General features: G+C 44.4%; 1 protein-coding gene across 1 annotated transcript in view; it reads left to right on the forward strand.

The window, feature by feature from the left end:
- The window catches only part of QPCT (glutaminyl-peptide cyclotransferase), a 298,053-nt gene extending 277,752 nt beyond the window's left edge, over positions 1-20,301 (forward strand). The window contains exon 7 of the mRNA XM_063443353.1: positions 20,012-20,301. Within this exon, the coding sequence (XP_063299423.1) occupies positions 20,012-20,157 (146 nt within the window). The 3' untranslated portion in view covers positions 20,158-20,301. The remainder of the gene's footprint in view (positions 1-20,011) is intronic.
- The last annotated feature ends 5,760 nt before the right edge of the window (positions 20,302-26,061 follow it).

Here is a 26,061-nt window from a genome sequence, read left to right on the forward strand (position 1 = left end):
AGTTGAAATAGAACCTCTTACTCTGTAAACTCACGTGTAATAAATGACTCTTTTATCCTTTTCTTAACTGAGGTCCCTTTCCTTCATTTTCATCTGTAAATACCGAACACAAATATTCATTGAGGCAGTCAGCTAGACCTTTATCCTCTTCTACATACCTTCCTTCTTTTGTTTTTAAACTAACTAATCCTTGTTTTACTTTTCTTTTCTCATTTATGTATCTAAAAAAAGTTTTGTCCCCCTTTTTTACTGACTGTGCTATTTTCTCTTCTGTGTGTGATTTGGAAGCTCTTATAACTTGCTTATCCTCTTTCTGCCTAATCTTATAGATCATTCTGTCTTCCTCACTCTGTTTTTTTTATAATTACTAAATGCTAACTTTTTGTTTTTTACTATTTTGGCCACATCTGCGGAGTACCACAGTGGTTTCTTGAATTTTTGGCTTTTACTGACAAGCCTAATGCAATTTTCTGTTGCCTTCAGTAGTGCAACTTTTAAATAATCCCATTTCTCTTGGACTCCATTTAAATTGCTCCAGTCTGATAATGACTCCTTTACACATATTCTAATTTTAGAAAAGTCTGTTTTTCTAAAGTGTAAAACTTTTGTTTTGTGTGGTGTGACTCAGTCACTGTTCTTCTAATAAACCACACTGACTGATGGTCACTGGATCCTAAACTTTCACCTACAGTAATATTGGATACCAAATCTCCATTTGTTAACACTAAATCTAGTATGGCCTCTTTACGAGTTGGCTCCTCAACGACTTGTTTTAGAGACAATCCCAGTAGGGAGTTTAGAATATGTGTGCTCCTGGCACAAGCAGCTAGTTTTGTTTTCCAATTCACATCAGAAAGATTAAAGTCACCCATGATGATAACTTCCCCCTTAATTGTCATTTTAGCTATTCCCTCAACTAGTAGATTAACTAACTCTTCAATTTGTCCTGGGGGCCTATAAATCACACCTACACGAGTTACTGTGTGATTACCAAATTCTAACGTAACCCAAACGGACTCTATGTTCGCCTCACTAACTTTTATTAGGCTAGATTTTATGCTATCCTTCACATACAGGGCCACCCCTCCCCCTTTCCTGCCTTCCCTGTCTTTTCTATATAAAGAGTACCCTGGTATTGCTATGTCCCAGTCATTTTTCTCATTATACCATGTCTCAGTAACAGCGACTAAATCAACACTATCAGTTGCCATTATTGCCACAAGTTCATGGATCTTATTCCCTAAACTGCGAGCATTTGTAGACATGACTCTAAGCTTATCATTTTTTAACACACTTGCTACAGGCACCTTCTGTTCTTGTTTTGGGGGACAATTGGATTGATGTTTTATCACCCTTTCCCCTCCCCCCCTCCTAGTTTAAATACATCCTAGCAAAACCTCTGAACTGCTCACTGAGAAAAAAATTTCCCTTTTGAGAAAGATGCAAACCATATTTTTTGTACAGTTTATTTTTATTCCAAACAGAGCTACCATTAGAAATAAAGCCAAATCCTTGCTCCCGACACCATTCACCAAGCCACAAGTTAAAGTCCCTAATACGCATCCGCCTGTCGTTCTGAGTGTTATGCACAGGCAGAACTTCAGAGAATGACAGTGTGGAAGCAACCTGCCGTATATCATTGGCAAAACACTAAAAACGTCCTTAACCTCTAAAACCTCATTGCAAGCCAAGTCATTTGTCCCTAGATGGACAAGTACATCCAATTCGCCTTCCTGCTTTGCTCGCTTAACAGTATTACAGATACGTCTCCTGTCTCTGTGAGCAGTAGCTCCGGGAAGACACCTCACAAGACCACCATTGTCCATCTCCACACCTCTTATGATGGAATCCCCTAACAACAACTGCTTTTTATTAGGCCTCACCATGGTCTCCAAGTCTCTTTCCACAACACCACTAGCCTCAATGCCTCTCTCCACAACACCACTAGCCTCAATGCCTCTCTCCACAACACCACTACCCTCAGTGTCTGTCTCCATATCACCATTACACTCTGAAAGTGCAGAAAATTAATTATGTAGAGCAACAGACTGTGCAATATGCCTTTTATCCACAACTCTAAGTCTACCAGATCCTACAGTGATCCATCTGCCATTCCTAGTATGTCTCTGCGGCAGTGGCTTTGCAGCAGTTCCAGCCTGAGTTTATTTACCAGATAATTTACAAATCTCAGTCTTCAAAAATACAATCTCCTGCCGCAAGATGGAGAACTGTCTACCGATTAGACAACAACCAAACCTCCAAAAAGTGGAACGTGAAACAAATGCATAGCAACTATTACATTGAACTAAGTCTGCCATTCCAATGAGGTGAATAATTGAAATCAAACAAATCTTAACTTTTTATTTATCTTCCTGAATACCTCAGATTACCTCGAAAATATCTCCAACCACACTTAGAAGCAACACTTAGATGAAGCAACCAAGCTATATTAGCCAAGCTAATGACAACAACCCTTATATAACTCCTAAAATCACCACCCACTAGGAATGTTTAACACCTGGGTAGGCCTCTGCTTATTTGCACACAATAGCTAATTAAACAGCAATCATAGCAAGTAGCTAACGAATCAAATCAAATGCCATGTAATTACCAACAGGAAATCAAACCTTGTGCAGTCAGTAACCTTTTCCTACAGATGAATCTTACCTGTAACAGTAGAAAAGAAAAACTCTTAGCACAACTCTTAGACAGTTGAAGCTTCTGTAAAACTCTCCAGAATATCTCCAACCACACTTAGAAGCAACACTTAGATGAAGCAACCAAGCTATATATTTCCTTTAGTACTTTGAGGTTGATATATTAATTACTGTTTGCTTAAAGTTTCTAGTTTTGTGGCAAAGTTACATCAAAAGGCAGCTTATGAGCTAATGTAGCTCAGCCATGAAACCAGAATTTTTATTTAAAAAAATCTTCCAACTGGAATACTTGTCCTGTGAAAACCATAGGAATGGCAATATTAGATTTAACTTTGTGTAAATTGCTAGATTTCACTTTAAATTGTGTTGAATAGACAAACCAAATTTTGTCAGTTTGTTCACTTGTCGAACAAAATTCTGACATTTTCGCTTCAGAATTTCATTCAGACAAATGAAATTTGAATCCATGCCATAGGCCGAGACTGCATCTAGTAGATTACTTCCAAAATTGGTACGCTTGTGGGAATGCTATATTTAAGAGTATTAAATTAGGGAAATGTTTAGTATATAGCTCATCTTTGGTATCCATATGGCAATCCTACAATGATTAGAGAGCTATCTACTAAGAAACTGAAAAACCAAAATTATGAAAAGACCTTCTTATTAAATACATTAAACGGGGGGTGGGGGCGGGGGGTGAGTGGGCATTGTGTTCCCAAACCCATTGATGGTGGGAGGGAGCCCTAGATAATAAAGTGGGGGGTGACCAATTGTCCACGCCACCCGCCTTCCCATTGGCAGCAGGGGGAGGCCCTAAATAATGAGAGGTGGACCCATTGACCCCCCACACCTCCTAATAATTAAGCCCCTAGTCACCCCCACATAAAAAATACCCCACCTACCCCATCACCCTATTAATATTAAGGAAGGGAAATTAAACTAAATACCTGTAAAATAAAAAAATTATACTTGCCTATCTATTTTTTTTTCAGCCCCCCAAAAAGCCTAATAAAAATCCATAAAGTCTCATTGAACTATTAAAATTTAAAAAAGGACCCAATCACAAAAAAAAACTCACACTGATATAAAAATCCAGACGAGGGCTTCCCGCAGACTGAGCTTGCAGAACGGGGAAAGCCTTATAATGCTTTCCCACGCTGTGCAGTTCTGACAGGTAAGCAATAGTTGCCCAGTTGCTTGTCTTTTTTTCTAACAGCGAACACCCACATGCCCCTACTCGCAGCACGACAAGAGGATTTAACCTCCCTTATTTACTAATACCAAGTATTTTTACTTCGTATTTGTAAAGTTGTCTGAAAGACCAAAATTGCCAAAAAGGAACGGCTTTAATCTCCCTCAAAAATGATTTAATCTCCCTCATGTGAATATAGGTTGAAGGGGGTATGGGGGTATTTAAGAAGCCAGTAGCTCCCTCATTGTAACATAAACATAATGAAAATCTGAAATTTGTTCTTCGTTTCATTCGTTGCAATTAGTATTCATTCATTAGTATTTCAGAAGAATGGACAAATAGCCGAAATTCGGGGGGAAACATGTTCGTCCAAAAACAAATGCCCAAGTCTAGAACTTACCAATGAGAAATTGTTGACATTAGCAAAAAAAAATTACCTTTGAATCTCCGAAAGAGTAATGTAAAAAGTTTACATTTCATAACATTTTCTTCCAGTAACATGATCATATATCCTAACAGGTCTTACTCTTCTAAACCTGCTGATGCAGGTGAGATTCACTGTCCTATAATTGGCTTGTCCCTCTGCCCTTCTTTCCACTGATTTCATGGATTCTGCCAGTCAGTACTACTTGTGGTTAAAAAAAAATATTCTACAACAACTTACCTACACAGTATGTTGTACTTAATTTGCCTGCAGTTCAGCCCCAGGTCTATACAAGAACTATTGTGGAAGTGAAAAGTGTGACAGCAGCACTAATAATACCAATATTGTGAAAAAATTGTAATTTAACATACAGTTGTATTGTGAACAGTACTAAGTGGTGCCACTCACTAGGGGGGGTGCCATGACCAGGGCGGCCTTAGGATATGTGAGCTGTGCGGCCGCACAGGGCACCATGGCAGCCGCACAACTCACACACAGGCAGCCACAGAACTTCAAAACCTAATCTGCGGTGGGGGCGGAGCCAAACCAACAGTGGGGGTGGAGCTAAACATGGCCTCCACTCGCTGCTTTCACCACTGCACATCGAGGGGAAGCATGATGGAGTCCCTGCTTCCCCAACTAACAGACTCCAGGGACTTCAGTTAATTCACTCCTCCTCCAGCCCAAGCTGACTGCAAGTAAGAGAGAGAGAGAGAGAGAGTGTGTCTGTTTACTGTCTGACTGGATGTGTGTGTGTACGTGTGACTGCCTGCAACTGTGAGTGACAGTGTGACAGTGTGCCTTTGTGTGTGTGTGTGTGTGTGTGTGTGTGTGTGAGACTGTCTGCATGTGACTGTATGTGTGACTGTCTGCCTGTGATTGGGGAATGCTGCCTGTAAGTGTGTGTGTGTGTGTGTGTGTTTGTGTGTGACTTTCTGCCCGTGACTGTGGGACTATCTGCCTGTAATTGTATGTGTGACTGTCTGCCTTTAACTGTGTGTGACTGTCTGCCTGTAACTGTGTGTGTGACTGTGTGCGAGTCACTATGTGACTGGGACTGGACTCTGAAGACTGTTGCTCATATTGTTGTGTAAAAATATTAATTCTATTGTAAGGGGTTGAGCAGGGGCTTTAGAGGGAGATGCAGTTTTTTGGGGGAAGGGTGGGTGCAGGTGTTTTTTGGAAGGGGGGTGCAGGGGTTTGTAGAAGGGGGGCAGGCCATGCGTTTTGTAGAACGGTTTTGTAGAAGGGGGCAGGACAGGGTTTTTTAAAAATTACACATTTGTGCAGTGGTGTACACACAATCCATGGGGCCCCGGTGTAAAACTGATCCATGCCCCCCCACTCCCCCTGACCGACACATACATACAGACATACACACATACATACGCACAGAGACATATACATACACACAGACACACACACACACACACACACATACAGACACACATACATACACACACCCACATACACATACATACAGACAAACAAACAAAAACACACATACATACAAATAAAAACACACATATACAAAATGTTTGTCACCCTCCTGTTTCTTACCTTTTGGGTGCAGGAGGGTGACTTTCCCTGGGGTCCAGTGGTGGCTCAGGCTGGTGGGAGCCAGATTTCTCACTCTGACTCACTCTCCTTCCTCCCACACAGGCTCCCACAGGCTTTTTAACTGGGAGGAGTGTCAGGCAGTCACTTCATCCCTGCTGTGATGTCACCACAGGGGGCATGGTCGCGCTGTTAAAGCGCCGCAGCACTGACTGGGGCCAGGGGTGGGCTGGGCCGGGGGACAGGGAGGCAATTGCCCCCCAGGCCGCCCTAAATAATTTTAAAACTGTCCGTGGCGGGCCGGTCCTAATGCTGCAGCCGCCTGAGCGCTCTGTAAAGAGCCTTAGGCAGCTGCAGATGCTTCTCTCCGCCCCTCGCCTCCCCTGTAGCGTGGCCGAGCTTCTCTCCAATCCGCGGTGCCCGGACGGAGTGATAGGAAGGTGCACACTGAGTGTGCACCTTCCTATCACTCCGGCCAGGCGCCACGGAACGGAGAGCAGCTCGGCCACGCTACAGGGAAGGGTAAGAAGGGGAGGGGTAAGAAGGGGAGGGGTAAGAAGGGGAGGGGTAAGAAGGGGGTAAGAAGAAGGGGTGGGTAAGAAGGGGGTAAGAAGAAGGGGTGGGGTAAGAAGAACACAGGGAGGAGGGGGAAGAGTAAGGGTGAGGAGAAGGGGAGATAGGGAGATGAGGAGAACGGGGGGGCTGAGAAGAACACAGGGAGGGTGGGTGGTGAGGAGAACACAGGGAGGAGAGGGGTAAGAAGAACACAGGTAGGGGGGAGGTGAGAAGAACACAGGGAGGGTGGGTGGTGAGGAGAACACAGGGAGGAGAGGGGGAAAGAAGAACACAGGTAGGGGGAGGTGAGAAGAACACAGGGGGGGTGAGGAGAACACATTGAGGGGGGGAGTGAGGAGAACACAGGGAGGGTGGGATGAGAAAAGACCGCTAGGGGAGGGCTCTAAGGGACAGAAGGGACAGCTCTATAGGACAGGGGGCAAGACGGAGCTCTTACATACCACGCGCACACACACAGACAATGCATCCCTATACATACACAGAAAAACACAATGCATCCCTACACACACACACACACACAGAAAAACACAATGCATCCCTACACACACAGAAAAACACAATGCTTCCCTACACACACACACACACACACACACAGAAAAACACAATGCATCCCTACACACACACACAGAAAAACACAATGCATCCATACACACACAGAAACACAACATGCTTCCCTTACACACACAGAAACACAACATGCTTCCCTTACACACACAGAAACACAACATGCTTCCCTTACACACACAGAAACACAACATGCTTCCCTTACACACAGAAACACAACATGCTTCCCTTACACACAGAAACACAACATGCTTCCCTTACACACAGAGAAACACAACATGCATCCATTACACACACAATGCAACTCTTACACACATGCAAACACACACATACAGACACACACCTTGCATCCCTTATGCATACAAACACAGATTCACACAATGCATCCCTACACACACACACAGAAAAACACAATGCATCCATACACACACAGAAACACAACATGCTTCCCTTACACACACAGAAACACAACATGCTTCCCTTACACACACAGAAACACAACATGCTTCCCTTACACACACAGAAACACAACATGCTTCCCTTACACACACAGAAACACAACATGCTTCCCTTACACACGCAGAAACACAACATGCTTCCCTTACACACAGAGAAACACAACATGCTTCCCTTACACACAGAGAAACACAACATGCTTCCCTTACACACAGAGAAACACACAATGCATCCATTACACACACAATGCAACTCTTACACACATGCAAACACACACATACAGACACACACCTTGCATCCCTTATGCATACAAACACAGATTCACACAATGCATCCCTTACACACAAATACACACTGCTTCCACTACACACAAACACACTGCATCATCTACACAAATACAGAAATGTATCATCTACACAAACTGGTATGCCTATACACTACATTCCATAAGCACACACATAAGATTCTCTACAATAACACATAACACATCCCCTACACACTCCACTCCCTGTGAGCGAACTCATGGGTGGGTGGACTTATGAGTGGGCCTTATGGGCATACTCACCGTCAGGCCCCGGGGCCCAGACCTTGAGCTGTGTAAGGGGCCCCAAAAAAATGGAGCTGCTTCCAATTCTCCCAGAACATTGAATTTTGTGACCACAGTTGCAAACAGCCACCCGAGAGCCTGTTCTACACCAGACCAGTGGAGCCAAACTGCAGCCCATCATCATCCTCATCTGGTTGTAAGTAGGCAATCTAGTACATTAGTGACACTAATCTGTGATTTACCTCACATTAAAGGGACACTATAGTCCCCAGAACCACTTCAGCTTAATGAAGTAGTTCTGGTGTCTATAGCCGGTCCCTGCAGGCATTTTAACACACACTATGTGCAGCACTGGCGTTGGTTCATATGGCAGATCATATGGGTGGGGCATTGTGATGTCACATGGGGGGGCTGCAAATTTTTCTTTTGCCTAGGGCAGCAAAAATCCTTGCACCTGCTCTGATCCTGGGCAGGTGCACCAGTCTACTGGTGACCCACAGGAGGGGAGTGCACTGATTGCACTGCACTCTCCTCCTGCCCAGACCCGTCTTTACCGCAGTGCAAGTGCCCTTTGCCCCTAATTTACAGTGGCTTACACTCACAGCAAGCAGTGCCTGGAGCCCTGTACAGAGACGGGAACAAAGAGGTTCTGCGGCAGCTGGCCGTCCTGCAAGCATTACATTAACCAGCTGTTCCCCATGCAGCCACAGGTGGCGCTGTGCTGGGAGAATGTGATTACTTTTCACTTCCTCCCAGCCTACAGAGCAGTGCATGGGAGAGAGAGAGGAGTAGGCATGATTTAATCTTACAACAAATCCAGTAAGCAAATCTGTCTAAATTTGGGGGATCAGCTCTGTTTCCAAAGTTTATTGGTGTTTACTCTGATGTCTGTATTAATATTGAGGGATTTCTAAGTAGTAGTATCAGTGTGTGTCAGCAGGGCCAGCCGTTGGGGTGTGCCAGCTGGGTGCCATGACAACAGAGGCGCCCGGCGGCCAACACAGCTCACAAGTTGGGGACACTAACATATTCAATTTAAACGATTAGCTGGTGGTCCACTGGTGCGCACCAGCAGTAGGTGCAGTCAGATTATATCCTCTCCCTCGTGGTTCCGGCGCTCAGTGAGTCAGAGCACAGGCTCAGAGATTCTCAGCCTGCGCTCTGACAACATTGAAAGTCAGAGCAGTGAAGGAGCGGGTATTAGCATAACATCAATATCCGTTATAAAACCAGGGAAAGGTGGGCATGGATGGTGAACTGATTTGGTGGTGTAATGGGCCACTTGACTGGTTTTGCCCCCCCAGCCCTAAGGCTGCCAGCCCTCCCCTGACTGGGGCCCCCTGGAAATCAATCTACATCGGATGGCAATAACAGCATGGGCCATCCAACGGGCCCCTTGAACGTGCGGCCCCACCGGTTTGCTGCGACCGCGGTATGTATGCCACTGCATTTGTGCAATTTTTAAAAATGAAAAAATTAAACATTGAAAATATTGCAGGTGTTTTTTACATTTTAAAGTGGGGGGATTGAAGCGGGGGGGAGGGGCGTGTGCCAAACACAGTATCCGCCCCGGGTGCTAAATGCTCTAGATACGCCCCTGATTGGGAAAAATAATCCTTAAAGGACCACTATAGTGCCAGGAAAACATACTCGTTTTCCTGTCACTATAGTGCGCTGAGGGTGCCCCCACCCTCAGGGACCCCCTCCCGCCAGGCTCTGGGGAGAGGAAAGGGGTTAAAACTTACCTTTCTCCAGCGCCGGGTGGGGAGCTCTTCTCCTCCGATCCTCCTCCTCTCCTCCCATTCAGCTGAATGCGCACGCGCGGCAAGAGCTGCGCGCGCATTCAGCCGGTCTCATAGGAAAGCATTATCAATGCTTTCCTATGGATGCTTGCGTGCTCTCACTGTGATTTTCACAGTGAGAATCACGTATGCGCCTCTAGCGGCTGTCAGTGAGACAGCCACTAGAGGATTTGAGGGCCGGATTAACCCATTTATAAACATAGCAGTTTCTCTGAAACTGCTATGTTTATTAAAAAAATGGGTTAACCCTAGCTGGACCTGGCACCCAGACCACTTCATTAGTCTGAAGTGGTCTGGGTGCCTAGAGTGGTCCTTTAACATAATTGCATTTAAGTTTATAAGCTACAAAAGGGAAATGTGCAGCTGTCTTAAAGGACACAAGTGTTTATGTAAAAAGGTTTATTAAGTTTTGCAATAGCAATTAGTGCGTGAATGCTTTACCCAAAACCACTAAAATAAAAAAGGCAATACTTATATTGGGATCTGTTTGCTGGTATCTTTATATGAAACATTTCAAGGTCCTAAATTTACTATATAATGATGGCGTGGTGTTAGCTATGGGGTGGCATAGCCCTTGTCTGGTGGTGGTGATGTGTGTTTTGTCATTGAAGTAAGATCACAAAGTCTGTGGTGGAAGGACTTATTCATCCCCTTCACTGCTCTCTCTCATGCTAGGGTGTTCCTCTTGGCTGGGAATTACTATTGAAGTTATATAAAGGTTACATTTTCCTAGGTCGACTGATTTGCCGGGGATCTTTGGTTTCTACTTCGGTTGTTTCATGTTTTTTCTTATGACTGTATTATGTATTATGTTCCACTAAGAGGCTCCTATGGGCTTTTTACGATATATGCTTATAAGTCTCATACTCCTCTCTGTTGCGGTCTGGGTGTCTGCTTCCTCATGTCATCAGCATCTGATTTCACTTCTGGGCTACTGCGTCCAATGCTTGCATTCCAACTCTTGGTTTTAGTCAAAAGTATGTGAGTACTGTCACCTGTTGTAGGCTTATTCTTCAAATACCTCCTGAAGTTAAAGTAGCTTTTGAATATATTCATGTTCTTCTGCTATTCCTTCTGGCTCTCAAAAATTGCCCTTATTATCAAGCCAGCCAGGTAGATTACAGTTAATTTTTCCTATGTAATTGTTATAGTCATCTTTGAAATATGGATAGCTTCAGTTGGCCAACTTCTACGCATGGACGTCCGCAAGGGTGGGGCACTTGCCCTCACCTGGATTTTTCAGCTAGTTCTGCTATTTTTCGTGTGAGATTGAAAATACAGTGCAATACCGGCGCCGGCCAGTGTATGGAGAGAGACAGGGATAGGAAGCTACATCTTATCCCTGCTTTTCTCTGCTGACTGAAACCGCAGGGGAGCAGCACATGCAGCCAGCAGAGACAGCCTATAGATCAGGTAAGTGAGGGATGGGGGCAGCCTACAGATCAGGTAAGTGAGGCATGGGGGGCAGACTATAGTGCAGAGCACAAACGTAAAGTAGGAGAAGGAGCAGAAATTATCAGGAAGAGTCTGCAAGGAGCAGGAAGGGTCTGCAAAGAGCAGAAAGGGACAGAAGAAGCACAAAGGTAAAGGAGCAGAAAGAATCAGAAGAAGCACAAAGGTAAAGGGGCAGAAAGAATCGGAATCACAAAGGTAAAGGTATATCAAAATGAAAAAAAACTGTATAGTAACACAAGCAACCAATCACATAACAGAGGAAGTGACTATAGAAAGCTTGTGATCCCCCTCTTTCTTTGCGGCTCTCTCAGACCAGCTACATATTCTCACTCATTTCTATGGTTATTGTTCCTCTTTGTGTATTGCTTATTAGTATTTGTACTTATAATGTTGGGTTACTTGCTTACATATTGCTGGTTGTAAGACTGTGTGGTGTGCTCCCCTTCCTCCTGGCTCTCTCACGGACCGGCCGGTTCCCTGCCGGACCCCCTTCCCCTCCACCTCTGCAGTAGCATGGGTGGCCTCTGGGTGGGCTGCCCAATGTCTCCCTACCCGGGGGCAGCATCTGATCCTCGTTCCTGTCGACTGTGGCTCTCCTGCCTGCCGTCCAGGCGGACCGCATGGGTATTGGTGCGCACGGCCCCCTACCCCTGCTGCGAACAGGCCGCGGTTGGTTTCACCTTATGCGGCGGTCATTTTGGGGACGGAGCGTACTCACTGTTTTTCCACTCTGGCACTGCTCTCACCTGCGGTACGGTCCTTCTGTTCCTGGGTCCCTTGGGGACTCCACCAGTCAGGTTTTGCTCTCTTAATCTGCTTTTCCCTGTGGCTTATTTAACCCTCTTCACCTAAAATATTAGTTTAGTGAATTTGCTTTACACTCTGTCACCCTTTCCCATGGTTACCTAATGAGTTCCAGCAAGTATAGGCTTAGGATCATATGGCATCTAAGGAGTTTCAGACCCTGCTGAACTCCATTATGGCCTTATCTATTCAAAGGGCCTTTATCTCTGCCATGGGAGTGCTGTCTTCATCGCTATTCCAGACGTTGGTGCAGGCCCTTTTGCTGCCCTTGGCAGCTGCCCCTACCCTCCTGGGTACTGGGCCTTATTCTGCCCCTGCCACACCCAGGGCCCATAAGGCTACGGCAAAGATGAAACACTGCACCTTCCACTCCTCGATGCAGGTACTGCTTGCCATGATGGACACGCTTGAGGCGGTCAAAGATGGCACGCTCCCAACGTGCAAAAGAGTCCCTGGCCAGGCAAAAACTGCCAGAACAGGCTAGGTCCCGTGAAGATGAAGTTGGATACCGACCGGAGTGAGGAGGGTATAGAGTATGCCTCTTATGATGAGGCTGATACTGAGGAGGATGTTCCCCCTACCGGGGGAAACCCTTACTGGGGCTGCTGTTACCACCCACGGTAGATTGCTCGGGCGGTGGGTGGAGGCGCGGCTCTTTAGGATGCTCAGGGTACACCCCTGTTCGATCCAGATGATCTGCATTACCCCCGGTCAGCTAAGTGGGAACCCCCTGGACATATTACCCAGTATATAGCGCATTGTATGCGCTCCCACTTATCTAAAGAGGGGCGGACAGAATGCCCCAGGCTTTCGGTCCCCGGCTCTGCCTGTAAGACCCCTGAGATGGACCAGCAAATCGCTCAGTTCCTGAACAAGTCAGGCTGGAATCTCAAGAAGGGTCTTGATTTCTCAGAGCTACCAGGATAAGATCATGGACATGCTGGGGCCCTTGTCAAAGATATATGAGCTGCTTCACTTCGCTAAGGCAGGTGAATCGAAATTGGACCTGGACGTAGCCATCGGCTGGATTCAGCACGCTATCTGCCTTCTGGTAGATGCCAATACAGCTATGAAGACGCCAGAAGGCGTTACTCTTAAAGATTGACCCTAAATTGGCGAATATGGCCATATCAGAGCCCGGTCCTAATTTTTTTAGGACCTGGGATCCTACATGAAGGTGTTCACAGCGATCGATAAGGCCCAGGTGAATATGAAGAGGTTTTTCTCCAAATGTTTTTGGAGGGGCCGGGCGTAATAGGAGCCGTCCACCTGGCCATGGTTTCCGGGGCTCATTCCGAGCCACTTGAGGCTCCTTCTTTCCTATGCTGGGATTCCACAACCTTCTTCCCTTCCAGAGGGAGACCATGGAACTCTTTCTACCCTAGAGGGGTCAGGCAGATCCCTTATGGTGAGTACCTATTTTTCCCCTCACTCTCACGTGCGGGTAGTGGGCAGGTTGGCCCAGTATTACCACGGATGGGCTGCTGTGACATCGGACGATTGGGTTCTCCAAACTGTACGGGGTTATCACCTCAATTTACTGTCTGTGCCTGTTCAGTATTGTGTCCCCAGGGAACTCAGCCTGTCGACGGAACAGGAGTCGTTGATCTCCTTGGAGATTCGAGAGTTGCTCGCAAAAGGAGGAATCCAGGAATTGCCGTACACTTGCCCGGGCTTCACGAGCAACCTTTTCCTGGTGCTGAAAAAGGGAGGAGGGTTTCACCCCATGATAAACCTCCGTCCTCTCAATGCTTTCCTTCGGTACCAAAACCTCCAGATGGAAGGCATCCATTGCCTCCAAGATCTCCTCCAGGTGTCGGACTGGTTTGCAAAACTGGACTTACGGGATGCGTATTTCATGGTTCCCATCGCCACGGAACACAGAGACTTCCTCCACTTTACCTGGCGAGGACAACGTTGGAGGTTTACATGTCTACCATTCGGTCTCTCATTGGCTCCTTGGTGCTTCACCAAGGCCATGAAACCAGTAGTGTCATTCCTCTGCACACTGGGTGTTCATTTGGTTATCTATCTGGACGACATCCTGATCGTGTCCCAGTCGCGGGATCAGCTCCAATTGCATGTGACTTGGATGACCAATTTGCATCAGAACTTGGGTTTCCTGATCAATGGGAAAAGTTGGTGCTGACCCCTGCGCAATCCTTGGAATTCTGGGGTTTCAAGGTGGACTCTATCCAGCAGTTCCTGTATCTTCCAGAATCCAAGATAAAAGCTATAAAGAAGGAACTCCAGCAAGCCCTTTGAGCATCGGGCCTGTCGATCAAATAGTTGGCGAGGATCATAGGCCTGCTCACAGCTTCCATCCAAGCTATTATTTCATGGCCACTTCACTATCATCCCCTATTACGTCTCAAAGGCTCCTACCTCCGATCGGGGCACTCTTATGAGGCAAAAACTGAAGTTGGACGACAAGTCCAGGGACAAGCTGATCTGGTGGCTCGCTCACATGGAGGTATGGAACGGCAGGGCCATCTTCAGGTCAGTTCCGGATGTGGTGATCGAATCCGACAGCAGTTTGCACAAATGGGGTGTGCGCTGTGGCAACGTTTCCACCAGAGGCAGCTGGACTGAGGTCGAGAAGTCGTTGCACATCAACTGTCTGGAGCTCTTGGTAGTTGCTTTATCTGTTCTCAGCCTTACCGCCGGTCGCGCAAACTGATGAGTTGTGCTCAAGGTGGACAACGTGTCGGCGGTGCGTTACATCAACCACTTGGGGGCACAAAGTCAAGGATGCTAGCGATCATGGCAAAAGATTTCTGGCAATTCTGTCTTCACAACAGCGTCTCCGTGACGGCGGAGCACATCCCAGGTCTGGACAATTTGTGAGCTGATTGGAATTCGAGATATTTGAAAGACTCTGGGGATTGGCGCTTACAAGCTTCAGCGTTTCAAGGTATAGAGCGATTATGGGGACCGTTCAAAGTAGATCTGTTTGCGTCCCGGCTGAACACCCAGTTACCGAAGTTTTACAGCTGAAGGCTGGATCCAGCGGCCATGGCAACGTAGGCCTTCCTTCAGTTTTGGACGGACACTCAGCTGTATGCCTTGCCCCCATTCAACTTGATTGTGCACACGCTCTCAAAATTGGTCCGTCACGACTGTACGATGGTGTTGGTCACTCCTCTGTGTAGATCACAACCATAGTTCCCTCGGTTACTGGAAATGGCGATAGATTACCCGCGCTTGATTCCGAATTTCCAGAATCTCCTTCTGGATCCAGATGGGAACTCACACAGATTAGTGGATGAGGATCTTGTACACCTGATGGCATGGCTCCTTTCTGGGTACCTTTAGACTCTCCTGGCGTTCCACTGACAGCTCTCCTTCTCCTCGACAACACATGGGTGCCAGGTACTCGATCTGTCTATTGCTCATTGTGGTGACTGTGGTCTGGTTGGTGCATGGGAAGAGAAGTGGATCCCGTATCTGCCCCTTTACATGGCATGTTTGAGTCAGGAAGGCGTATCACACCATCAATGTGTTCCGTTCGACTATCTCAGCGGGACATTGAGGCATAGATGGTTCACCAGGCTGCAGACATCCTTTCATGTGTCGTCTACTCAAAGGGATTTGCCTTACTTGACCTAAGTTGGTGGTGTTGTCAGCCTGATTTCCTGCAAGCGAGTGTCAGATGTTAGGGCACTTAATTGGTATGCCGTTACATTTACCCCGGAGGATATTTCCTTTAATATCTCCAAGAGGACGAAGTCGGTCTTGAAATCCTTAGTTTATCCTAGGTTCCAGGGCAGCCAGGTAGAGTGTCTGAAGACATATCTGGATGCTACTCGATCCCTGCGCTCATCGGATCCTCATACTCTATTCATTTCCTTCCGCACTCCTCATCTCCCGGTATCGACTACTATGTTGGTGGGTTGGGTTCGTTGGCTGGAATGGACACGTCAATTTTTATCCTACATTCGGTGCGGGGAGCCATGGCATCTACGGCTTCAGCGGTTGGTTGTCGTCTAGAGGATATTTAACGGGCTCCTGATTGGTCGCAAGAATCGACTTTCCGTGATTTCTACTTCAGACCGATTGAGCCTTTAATAGTCACTTCCTCTGTTATGTGATTGGTTGCTTGTGTTACTGTACATTTTTTTCTCATTTTGATATATTTATATCCCTTTATTTCTTTAATTCCCTCAGCAACAAAGATAGAGTTATGCATAATACTCTCCGTGTCTCCGTGTCTTTAATAAAATCATGACTTTACGTCATGTTAATAGTAAAATCTGGGAATTCATTGTCTCTGTGTCATCCATGATGCAATGCTCCTTCAGCTCTGCCCTCCATGTCCACTATATAGACATCAACCTCAGCTACCATTATATGGTGTTTCTGCAATGTGCTATTCAGATGGCATTCAGGGGCTTGTGCCACTTGTGCATATGTTCAGTTGGATCTTTTGGCGGCTTTGTAATTGTTGCAGATCACATACTACTCTGTTCTTTCATGGTTATATACAGGGCCGGTGAAAGGATTTTTGCTGCCCTAGGCAAACAAAAAATGTGCCGCCTCCCCCCCGCCCCCCACAATGCCTCACCCATATGATCTGCCATATGAACGAACGCCAGTGCTGCACACAGTGTGTGTTTACATTAAAAAGCTATAGGCTATAGACACCAGAACCACTTCATTAAGCTGCAGTGGTTCTGGGGACTTTAGTGTCCCTTTAATGTGAGGTAAATTAGAGATTAGTGTCACTAATAATATACTAGATTGCCTACTTACAGCCAGATGAGTATGGTGATGGGCTCTGACTGCAGTTTGGCTCCACTGGTCTGGTGTAGAACAGGATCTCTGGAGGCTGTTTGAAACTGTCACAAAATTTAATGTTCTGGGAGAACGGGAAGCAGCTCCATTTTTGGGGCCCCTTACACAGCTCAAGGTCAGGGCCCCAGGACCTGATGGTGAGTATGCCCATAAGTCCACCTATATGTTCCACCCATGAGTTCGCTCACAGGGAGTGTGTAGGGGATGTGTTATGTGTTATTGCAGAGGATCGAATGTGTGTGCTTATGGAATGTAGTGTATATGGATACCAGTTTGTGTAGGTGATGCAGTGTGTTTGTGTGTAGTGGAAGCAGTGTGTGTTTGTGTATAAGGGATGTATTGTGTGTTTCTGGTTGTGTGTAAGGGATGCATTGTGTAAATCTGTGTTTGTATGCATAAGGGATGCAACGTGTGTGTCTGTAAGTGTGTGCATTGAGTGTGTGTAAGAAATGCATTGTGTTTCTGTGTGTATGTAAAATAAGTAATGTGTTCTTCTTACTCTCCCCCTCTCCTCTCCTCTTATTCTTACTCCCCCCTCCCCTCTTCTTCTTACTCCCCTCTTCTTACTCCCCCCTCCCCTTTTCTTACTCCCCCCTCCCCTCTTCTTACTCTCCCCCTCCCCTCTTCTTACTCCCACACTCCCCTCTTCTTCTTACTCCCCCCTCCCCTCTTCTTTTCACCCCTCCCCTTTTCTTCTTACTCCCCCCTCCCCTCTTCTTCTTACTCCCCTCTTCTTTTCCCCCCTCTCCTCTTCTTCTTACTCCCCCTTCCCCTCTTCTTTTTACCCCCCTTCCCCTCTTCTTTCTACTCCCCGTTCCCCTCTTCTTTTTACTCCCCCTCCCCTCTTCTTTCTCCCTCCTCCCCTCTTATTCTTACTCCCCCCTCCCCTCTTCTTACTCCCTCCTTTTCTTTCTCCCCCTTCCCTCGTCTTCTTACTCCCCTCTTCTTTTTACTCCCCCCTCTTCTTACTCCTCCCCCTCTTCTTCTTACTACCCCCTCTTCTAACTTCCCCTCCCCTCTTCTTACTCTCCCCCCTCCCCTCTTCTTCTTACTCCCCATCCTCTTCTTTCTCCCCCTCCCCCTTCTTACTCTCCCCCCTCCTCTCTTCTTACTCTCCCCCTCCCCGCTTCTTTCTCCCCCTCCCCTCTTCTTGTTACTCCCCCCTCTCTTCTTCTTTCTTCCCCTCCCCCTTCTTACTCTCCCCCCTCCCCTCTTCTTCCCCCCTCCCCTCTTCTTCTTACTCCCCCTCCCCTCTTCTTCTTACTCCCCCCTCTTCTTTCTCCCCTCTTCTTCTAACTCCCCCTCCCCTCTTCTTCTTACTCCCTCTCCCCTCTTCTTCTTACTCCCCCCTCTAATTCTTACTCCCTCTCCCCTCTCCTTCTTACTCCCCCTCCTCTCTTCTTCTTCTTACTCCTCCCCTCTTCTTCTTACTCCTCCCCTCTTCTTACACCTCCTCCCCTCTTCTTACACCCCCTCCCCTCTTCTTACACCCCCTCCCCTCTTCTTACTCTCCCCCCTCCCCTCTTCTTTCTCCCCCCTCTTCTACTTACTCCCCCTCCTCTTCTTTCTCCCCCCTCCTCTTCTTTCCCCCCCCTCACCCTTCTTACTCTCCCCCTCCCCTCTTCTTTCTCACCCCCTCCCCTCTTCTTCTTACTCCCCCCTCCCCTCTTCTTCTTACTCCCCCCTCCCCTCTTCTTCTTACTCCCCCCTCCCCTCTTCTTCTTACTCCCCCTTGTCTTCTTACTCCCCCATCGTCTTCTTACTCCCCCTCCTCCCCTCTTCTTCTTACTACCCCTCCTCCCCTCTGCTTCTTACTCCCCCTCCACTCTTCTTCTTACTCCCCCCTTTTTCTTACTCCCCCCTTCCCTCTTCTTACTCCCCCCTCTTCTTCTTACTCCCCCTCCCCTCTTCTTACTCCCCCCTTCCCCTCTTCCTTCTCCCCCCTCCCCTCTTCTTACTCCCCCCTTCCCCTCTTCCTTCTCCCCCCTCCCCTCTTCTTCTTACTCCCCCCCCCCCTCTTCTTACTCCAGAACGTTCTTCTTGGATGTTTTTCTTTTACATTTATTTGTTTAAGCTTGGTCACTCTAAGGACAAGCAAAAAATTTTGTTGGTACCTGCCTACACTTTTCACCTTTGATAATATTATCTGACCTATACTCGTCAACAGAAAGCCTTAGACTTCTATACCGCTATTAAATAGGTCACCTTGGATTATAAACTAGCACATTTACATGAATAATGCATGCTTAAAGAGTAATCACTTTGTGTATTAAATATCACCATATCTAATGCATACATAGATGACTAGATTTACATTTTATTAATCTTTTAAAAGACTCATTTCGCAAGGCAGGAATGATTTTAACCCAGACACTGTTTTTGTTTTTTTTAATTTTTTTTTATCTCCTATGAATTATCACATGGCACCCTAAATAGAGAATTCCACAATCAACACATAACACACTAATCACAGAGCACCCTTCACATCAAATTTTCAAGCTTAGATGATTAATGTGACATGCATGAGTTCTGGGAGCTATTTAGATGTCACGCGGCAACATGTGAATAGTAACTTTCACCAATTTTAGTTGTACACAAACAAAAATGATAGAAGGAAAGGAGGCTCCCTATAAAAAACATATACGAGTTAATTTGGGAGAGATTACCAGGCTCTTTCTGTAAGGACAGGTGGCCCATTGCTCTCCAAGTATCATATTTTATCTCCTCAGCCACTGCTCATGGGTGAGTGGAAGAACATTTCACAAATTATTCCCTCATGGTTAGAGGGCATGCACTGGAATCAATAACTATTTGTATAATCCACTATTTCAGTGCATAATGACACTTTATAAATGTAAGCAACGTTGGCTCCTTACAGTCTGAGACTGTTTCAGACCTTTTAACTATAAACACTGCAGCCAGCTCTAGTGGTTAAAGTGCTTGGAATATATATTTAATGGTGTATCTACTGTACTTCCATATTACATACACATACTCAGAGACAAGACTTTTTTTTAATATATTTTTTTTATTTTATTTTATTTTCTAGAGCAGTTTGATAGCAGTATAGATACAACAAAAATGTTCACTATTCTTTCACACATTTGTAAATGATCTATGCACATCAATAAAATAAAAAAACATGGTTAACAGATGTACTAACCAGATTTTTCTTTCATACAGGGGTTCCAATATTACACCTCATCCCTTCTCCTTTTCCACATGTTTGGCACACGATGCAAGATAATGAAGAAAACCTTGATTCTGTCACTATTGATAACCTCAATAAAATTCTACAGGTTTTTGTGTTAGAATACCTAAATATATAAATTGCATACATTATAGAGGAAGTGGTTTGTATTATTCAAAAATGTGTTGCATTTTAAGCTTCCAATGCTTTCTGGAAATGTATTTTGAGCACAAACGTAATCAAAATAATGTAAAAATAAATGCCAAATAATTCTATTGTACAAGTATTTTGTTTTAAAATAAATATAAGGTATAAAAAGTATATTTATAATGTATACTAATGATTATTACATATAAATTTGAATATACAGTGCAGTGTAAGTAACAATTTGGGATTTAGTCATTCAAGCCTGAATGTCAAATGAGTTTGTCCCCTAAATGGGGCAAAATCATTTGGTGAAGTACGGGGTCATTTAGACTGTAAAATTAAGACCGTGTTCACACTATTATTATATCATAATAAATTAATTGTGTTCTGTGAGTAAATGGAAAATAATATTGATCCCAGTAGATTTAATACATTTTGTGGTAAAGCAATATACTTCTACACAAAATGATATTGCTAATCTACAATTTGAGTCTACAGACCAGATACCCCATGTTCTGTGTTTAACCATTTTCAGACAGAATAAAACTGGTCGACCCCCCCTGGCAGTGGGAGACTACACACTCACTGTATTTCTAATTTGGTATGTTATGGTGCTTAGACTGCTCTTTTAATAACAGTGCTGCTAATGTAAAATGCTCCAAAAAAAAAAAAAGAGCTGTTTTGGTGTATAGATCATGACCCTGTAGTGTAACTGCTCAATTCTCTGCCATTTAAGAATGAAATCCCTTTGTTTATGAAGTCCTAGTCACACCTCCCTACATGTGACCTGCACAGCCTTCCTAAACACGTCTTGTAAAAAGCAATGTCGTGGTTAAACGTCCTTTATTGTCTGTCTGTTTAAAGGAACACTATAGTGTCTTGCTCTGCCTCCATGGCTGAGATCATCAAAAACTTTATGATCTCAGCTTATCCAAAGATTGGGAGGCTTTTGTGCATGCATGGCAAAACGCTGCGCTGCACCCCGCCAATCAGCAGTTTCTCATACAGATGCAGTTCACACTGTGCAGCACTGACCCAGGAAGCCCCTCTAGTGGCTGTTTAAGTGACTGCCACTAAAGGTGTTTCTCTGAACAAGACTAGGTCAATCCTCTGGCTTCAACTTGTCTCTAGTCTTCAGGCACCTGCTCTCTCTCTCTATTTTACCTTGCTGCGTCTTACCCCCTCTTGCCGGAAGCGCAGCGCCTGCATGGTGTATAGGCAGAGACCCGGGGAGGATCATTCTCCTTATAAACATGCACACCAGAGCAGTGTCCTTTTAAATGGAAAGGAAGTGGTCCATAACAGTGAGTGGTGGGAATGATATGGAGGGAGTAACTCATCCTTATTTATTAGCATTCTTTCAGTCCCTACTTGCTCAGTTATACTGTGCTCTCAGTTGTGATAACTTCCTCTCCTACTGTGCATCTGCTCTCTGGTATTTGACCCTTGCTTGTTTAACCATTTAAGAACTTGTGCCGCCTGACCTGACCTTCTGCATTCCTGACCATGCTTTTGTTTGACACTCACCTGTACTGAAATCTTGGTATTATTTTATCCAGCTTCCTGCTGCATTGTGGACTTTGTCTGCTAAACCTAACAAAATTGCAGAGGTAGCTGATATGTTTAACACCCTAATGAGACAAATGCCAATCCTGACCCAAGATGTACAAGAGCGTTGTTCCCAATCCATTGCCCCTATACCCAGGATACCACAACCACCTGGCGCAGCACATATGGTACCCCTTCCTGGGAACCAAAAATCCTAATGCCAGAAAGATTCATGAGAAAACGTTCAATGAACTGTTCATTCATCATGTCCTGTGAACTTATGTTTGACCTAAAACACTGCACATATCACTTAGAAGCTATCAAAAGTGTATATCACTTCTCTCTGGTCCCCCGCAGGAGTGGTAACATGACCTCTTGCCTCCCAATGACTGCAGCATCCAAACCTGGGATTCCTTTGTGACAACCATGTCCTCCATGCATGATGATAAAAACAGAGTGGAAACTGCTCAAATTGCCATCAAATCATTGCATCAAGGACACAGACTAGTACAGGATTACATAATTGTTACTGATACCCAATGGAACTAAACTAGAATTATTTGTCACACAGTATAATTCACATAATCTAACCCCTTCCGACTTTGTGTTCTGTAAAATTTCCATGGTGGCCTACCAAAAGTATTGTTGGATGACACGTAGGGACATGATCGAATATGTGAGTACTTATTCAAGATCAAAACCCTTAACCTCCAAGACCGCAGTTCTCTGTGCCATCCAGACCTTGTATTCCTCTCACAGTCAACTAAATAGTAGAGTTGCCTGGCTATCATGGATACAACACCATCATGGTTGTAGTGGACCGACGAACAAAAATCGACTTCTTCCCTGCTAAGGGCATCCCAACAGGAGAGCAGACTGCAACTCTCTTCCTGGATCATATCTTCAGACTACACGGTATTCCTGAATCCATCCACTCGTATATAGGTACAGAGTTTACTTTCTGGTTCTGGAAAGCTTTTTGTTGATCTCTCAACATCAGTGGACCTCTCCACTGCCTTTCACCCTCATACTAATTTACAGGTGAAGAGAACCATCAGAATTTGGAAATGTGTCTCCAATGTTATTTAACTCACCTACAGTCCAACTCACTGATCACCACAGCAGAGTTTGCCTACAACTCTGGGATACATGACTTAACCCACGCCTCTCCTTTTCAATTATGGCTTCCAGAATACTTCTCTCCCCAGATTACCTACAATCACTACGTTAACAGATGCTACTAACATTTTGAACTGTTTAACACAAGGCTTGCAATGTGCCCCAAAAATATTGCTGTGGGGATATTTATGGGATAATAATAGTAAACAGTTGAGAATTGCCCACTATTTTCAATTCTCAGATCCCAAAGATCGTTATCGTGTAAGTGAAATGTATTCCATATAAATAAAATTACAATTTGTTATAAAAATAGATACAATTTATTTTTATATTCAAATAATAATAATAAGTAACATGCGTGACAATAATCAATGGAAATTCAGTATAACATGAATATGCAATACAATATGGTAATTTAAAAACATCTCCCAATGACTAAGACGAGATTTATGACTGTCTTTCACAGAGAGAAAGAAAAAGTTTCACACAGAGAACAGAATTCCTCAGAGTGCAGCGTCTGGTCGTCAAAAACTTTAGCTGACAGTTAGAATAACCCTTTCAATGCTGGCTAGACCTCTTCTAGGCATTTAAGATCTATTCTCATGTAATTTTAAATAAAATAACATTTAAGCCAGTTCATTAGTCACTTCCTGGAACCATCTAATAAGAGAAATCTACTATGTTTTATAAGCTGATATTTTAAACTGCCTAAATAGATACTCTATCTTCTTTTAGAGCAAATCAATACACCGGGATAAATATCACAATATGCTAACGTGATATGTCACATAAATACATCATTATTCATTCTATCTGCAGAATAGAAAGTTTAATAATATATACTTCTTAGTTAACTAAGATTTCTAAATACCGAAATCTGATCGTGATTTATCCAGTCATATATCATGCTATTAGAAAAATTTAATTAATTTAAATGAATTAAATAAAGCCAGTATATTTACCAGTAAATAGATATTCTCACCAGATGTTCTCAGGTAGCTAAGTGTCAAGGAATGTTTCTCTGTATTTTCTTTCTTAGCCTGCTTCCGACTCTTTTGCCCCCGACTGCTTTCTCTGCCTCCTCTCTGCATACCTCTCTTGATCTTCTTGATTCCCCCTCTCTTCCCTTTGTCTTAACTTTTTAAAGGGAGAGATTCGTCACTAGTTAATAGTCCAATAGAAAATTGGAGGTGTGGTTATCTTCTAAATAACCATTTAGGTATTTGGTCTATAGAGGGCAGTCTCGCCCCACTAAACATACCTATCCAGGAAAGAGTTAACTTTTCCTGGTGGCTATTTTGACGTCATTTACCTTATCTATATGGTTGTCACGTTCACAGTAAATGATGTGGAACACAACTGCAGATTTCTTAGGACTTTGATCTTTTATTAAGACACTTAGATGGAACTGAGACTTCAGTTCCAGAATAACAGTTACTGTTTCTTTAAATAATAAACGGTTTGTTTCATTCAGCATTGACAAGGTTCAGAATTCATTAGAGTCCGTTATTCTTGTTAACAGTTCAAATTATAAGAGATTATATACAGTGGAATTATCAGTAGCAAGACTGGTGCAGCAAAACTTAAATAGTACTTGTTTTGAGGGATGCTGTAGCAGGCTTGCTGGACAACTTGATAGCAGACTTTAGTATGAAGAAATAAGATTATCTGTAGCAAGACAGGTACAGCTGAACTTGAATAATACTTGATTTGAGGAAAGCTGTAGCAGGCTTGCTGGAGAACTTGATAGCAGACTTTAGTATGAAGAATTAAAGCTTTAGCATTATTAGCTCTTAACTCAGAGACTGTAAGTTACTTAACTTCTAGAAGTAGAGGGATTGTGTCCCCAGCTCTCCTCCGAGGCGGTTGCTTCAGTGAATGGTTGCCGAGAGTGCTGGTATCTGTCTCTGATGAGGAGAGATGTTGGGGACTTGAATATTCCTCCGGTCCAGTCTAGTAGCGAGTGGTCGTCTCAGCGAGGTATGTGAGCCGGTGAGTTTGGCGCGGTACGCGTTTCAATAATCCAGCCTCTATCAGCTGGTGCGGTCGCATTAAATAGCAGACCGCGGCAATGGGGGTGTGGCTAAGCTCCGTCAAACCCGGAAGCATGAGGAGACATCGGGAGGCTTAAGGCCTGACAATGGTTGCCATAACTCACGTTTTCGCGTCAGATCAAACCGTTTCTTTGGGCTTTCTTCAGACTATGTGTCTCCAAATTCTGATGTAATTTCTAATATGACAGTTCGTAATACTAAATATGACCTAAAAACTTACAATGGGACTCTTATACATATAGAAAGTAAAATTAAATTATTTAATCTTCTCTGTCACAAATGTCTGGGTTTAGAATTTATTCTATTCTATTCCATTAGCAATTAGACAGTCTCTTATCACTTGGTTTGTTTTACAGAAGGGATTGAAATCTTGTGTCTTTTGTTAACTTGAAAATAACAAAATGGAGTCTGGTCTGTTCAGAGTGACTTCAGAATATACACTTTTAATTTCTATCATAGCACAAAATGTCTGCCGATATAAATACCCTGACATTGCAAAGACTCTACAAGGCATATGCCGGTCTGCAAACCAATAACTCCTCTTTCCAATCAGGTCAACCACATATCTGAAACTCCATTCAAAGAAAGGAGTCAGTCAAAGAAATTGGGTCCCAGTTACATTGCAACACAGTATAAAAGGTAGTGAACTTAGGTGTGGAAGGTGGAGAAAAGGCTTACTCACCTGGCCCACTCCCAATAAGCCAAATGGAAATCGAAAAAGAGTCTCTAACCTACACTAGAGGGTGCCAATTACCACCCTAAAAGTAATAAAACCAATGGATGGAGAAAAAAAAACCAAAGAAAACCATTACTGCTCTTGAAGTTTGTCATGCTCATACAAGAGAGAGAGAAGAGAAGAAAAGATCAATGCATATTTTTTAACAAAATCAACAAATAATAGAAAAAAACAATAAAACACTCACGACACCATGCACTGATCTAGAAAGAAATGTGCAGAGAACGCTGTGCCCAAACATAGTGCAAGCTGTCCATAGTAATTTGGCTCAGTCCTTCCAAGTCCAAGTCAGGCACTTCAAAGAGGGGTACCTCTGGTCTGTGAGAATATTCTCTAGCCTGCCAGTAAAAAAAAAAAACACTCAATGCATTTTGTCCTGCAATGTTTAGGACTTCCTTAGGAACATTAGTTTGTCCCTTCTCTTTCTCCTCGTTTTATC

This window comes from Pelobates fuscus, chromosome 2, assembly GCF_036172605.1.
Source record: "Pelobates fuscus isolate aPelFus1 chromosome 2, aPelFus1.pri, whole genome shotgun sequence".
Lineage (NCBI taxonomy): Eukaryota > Metazoa > Chordata > Amphibia > Anura > Pelobatidae > Pelobates > Pelobates fuscus.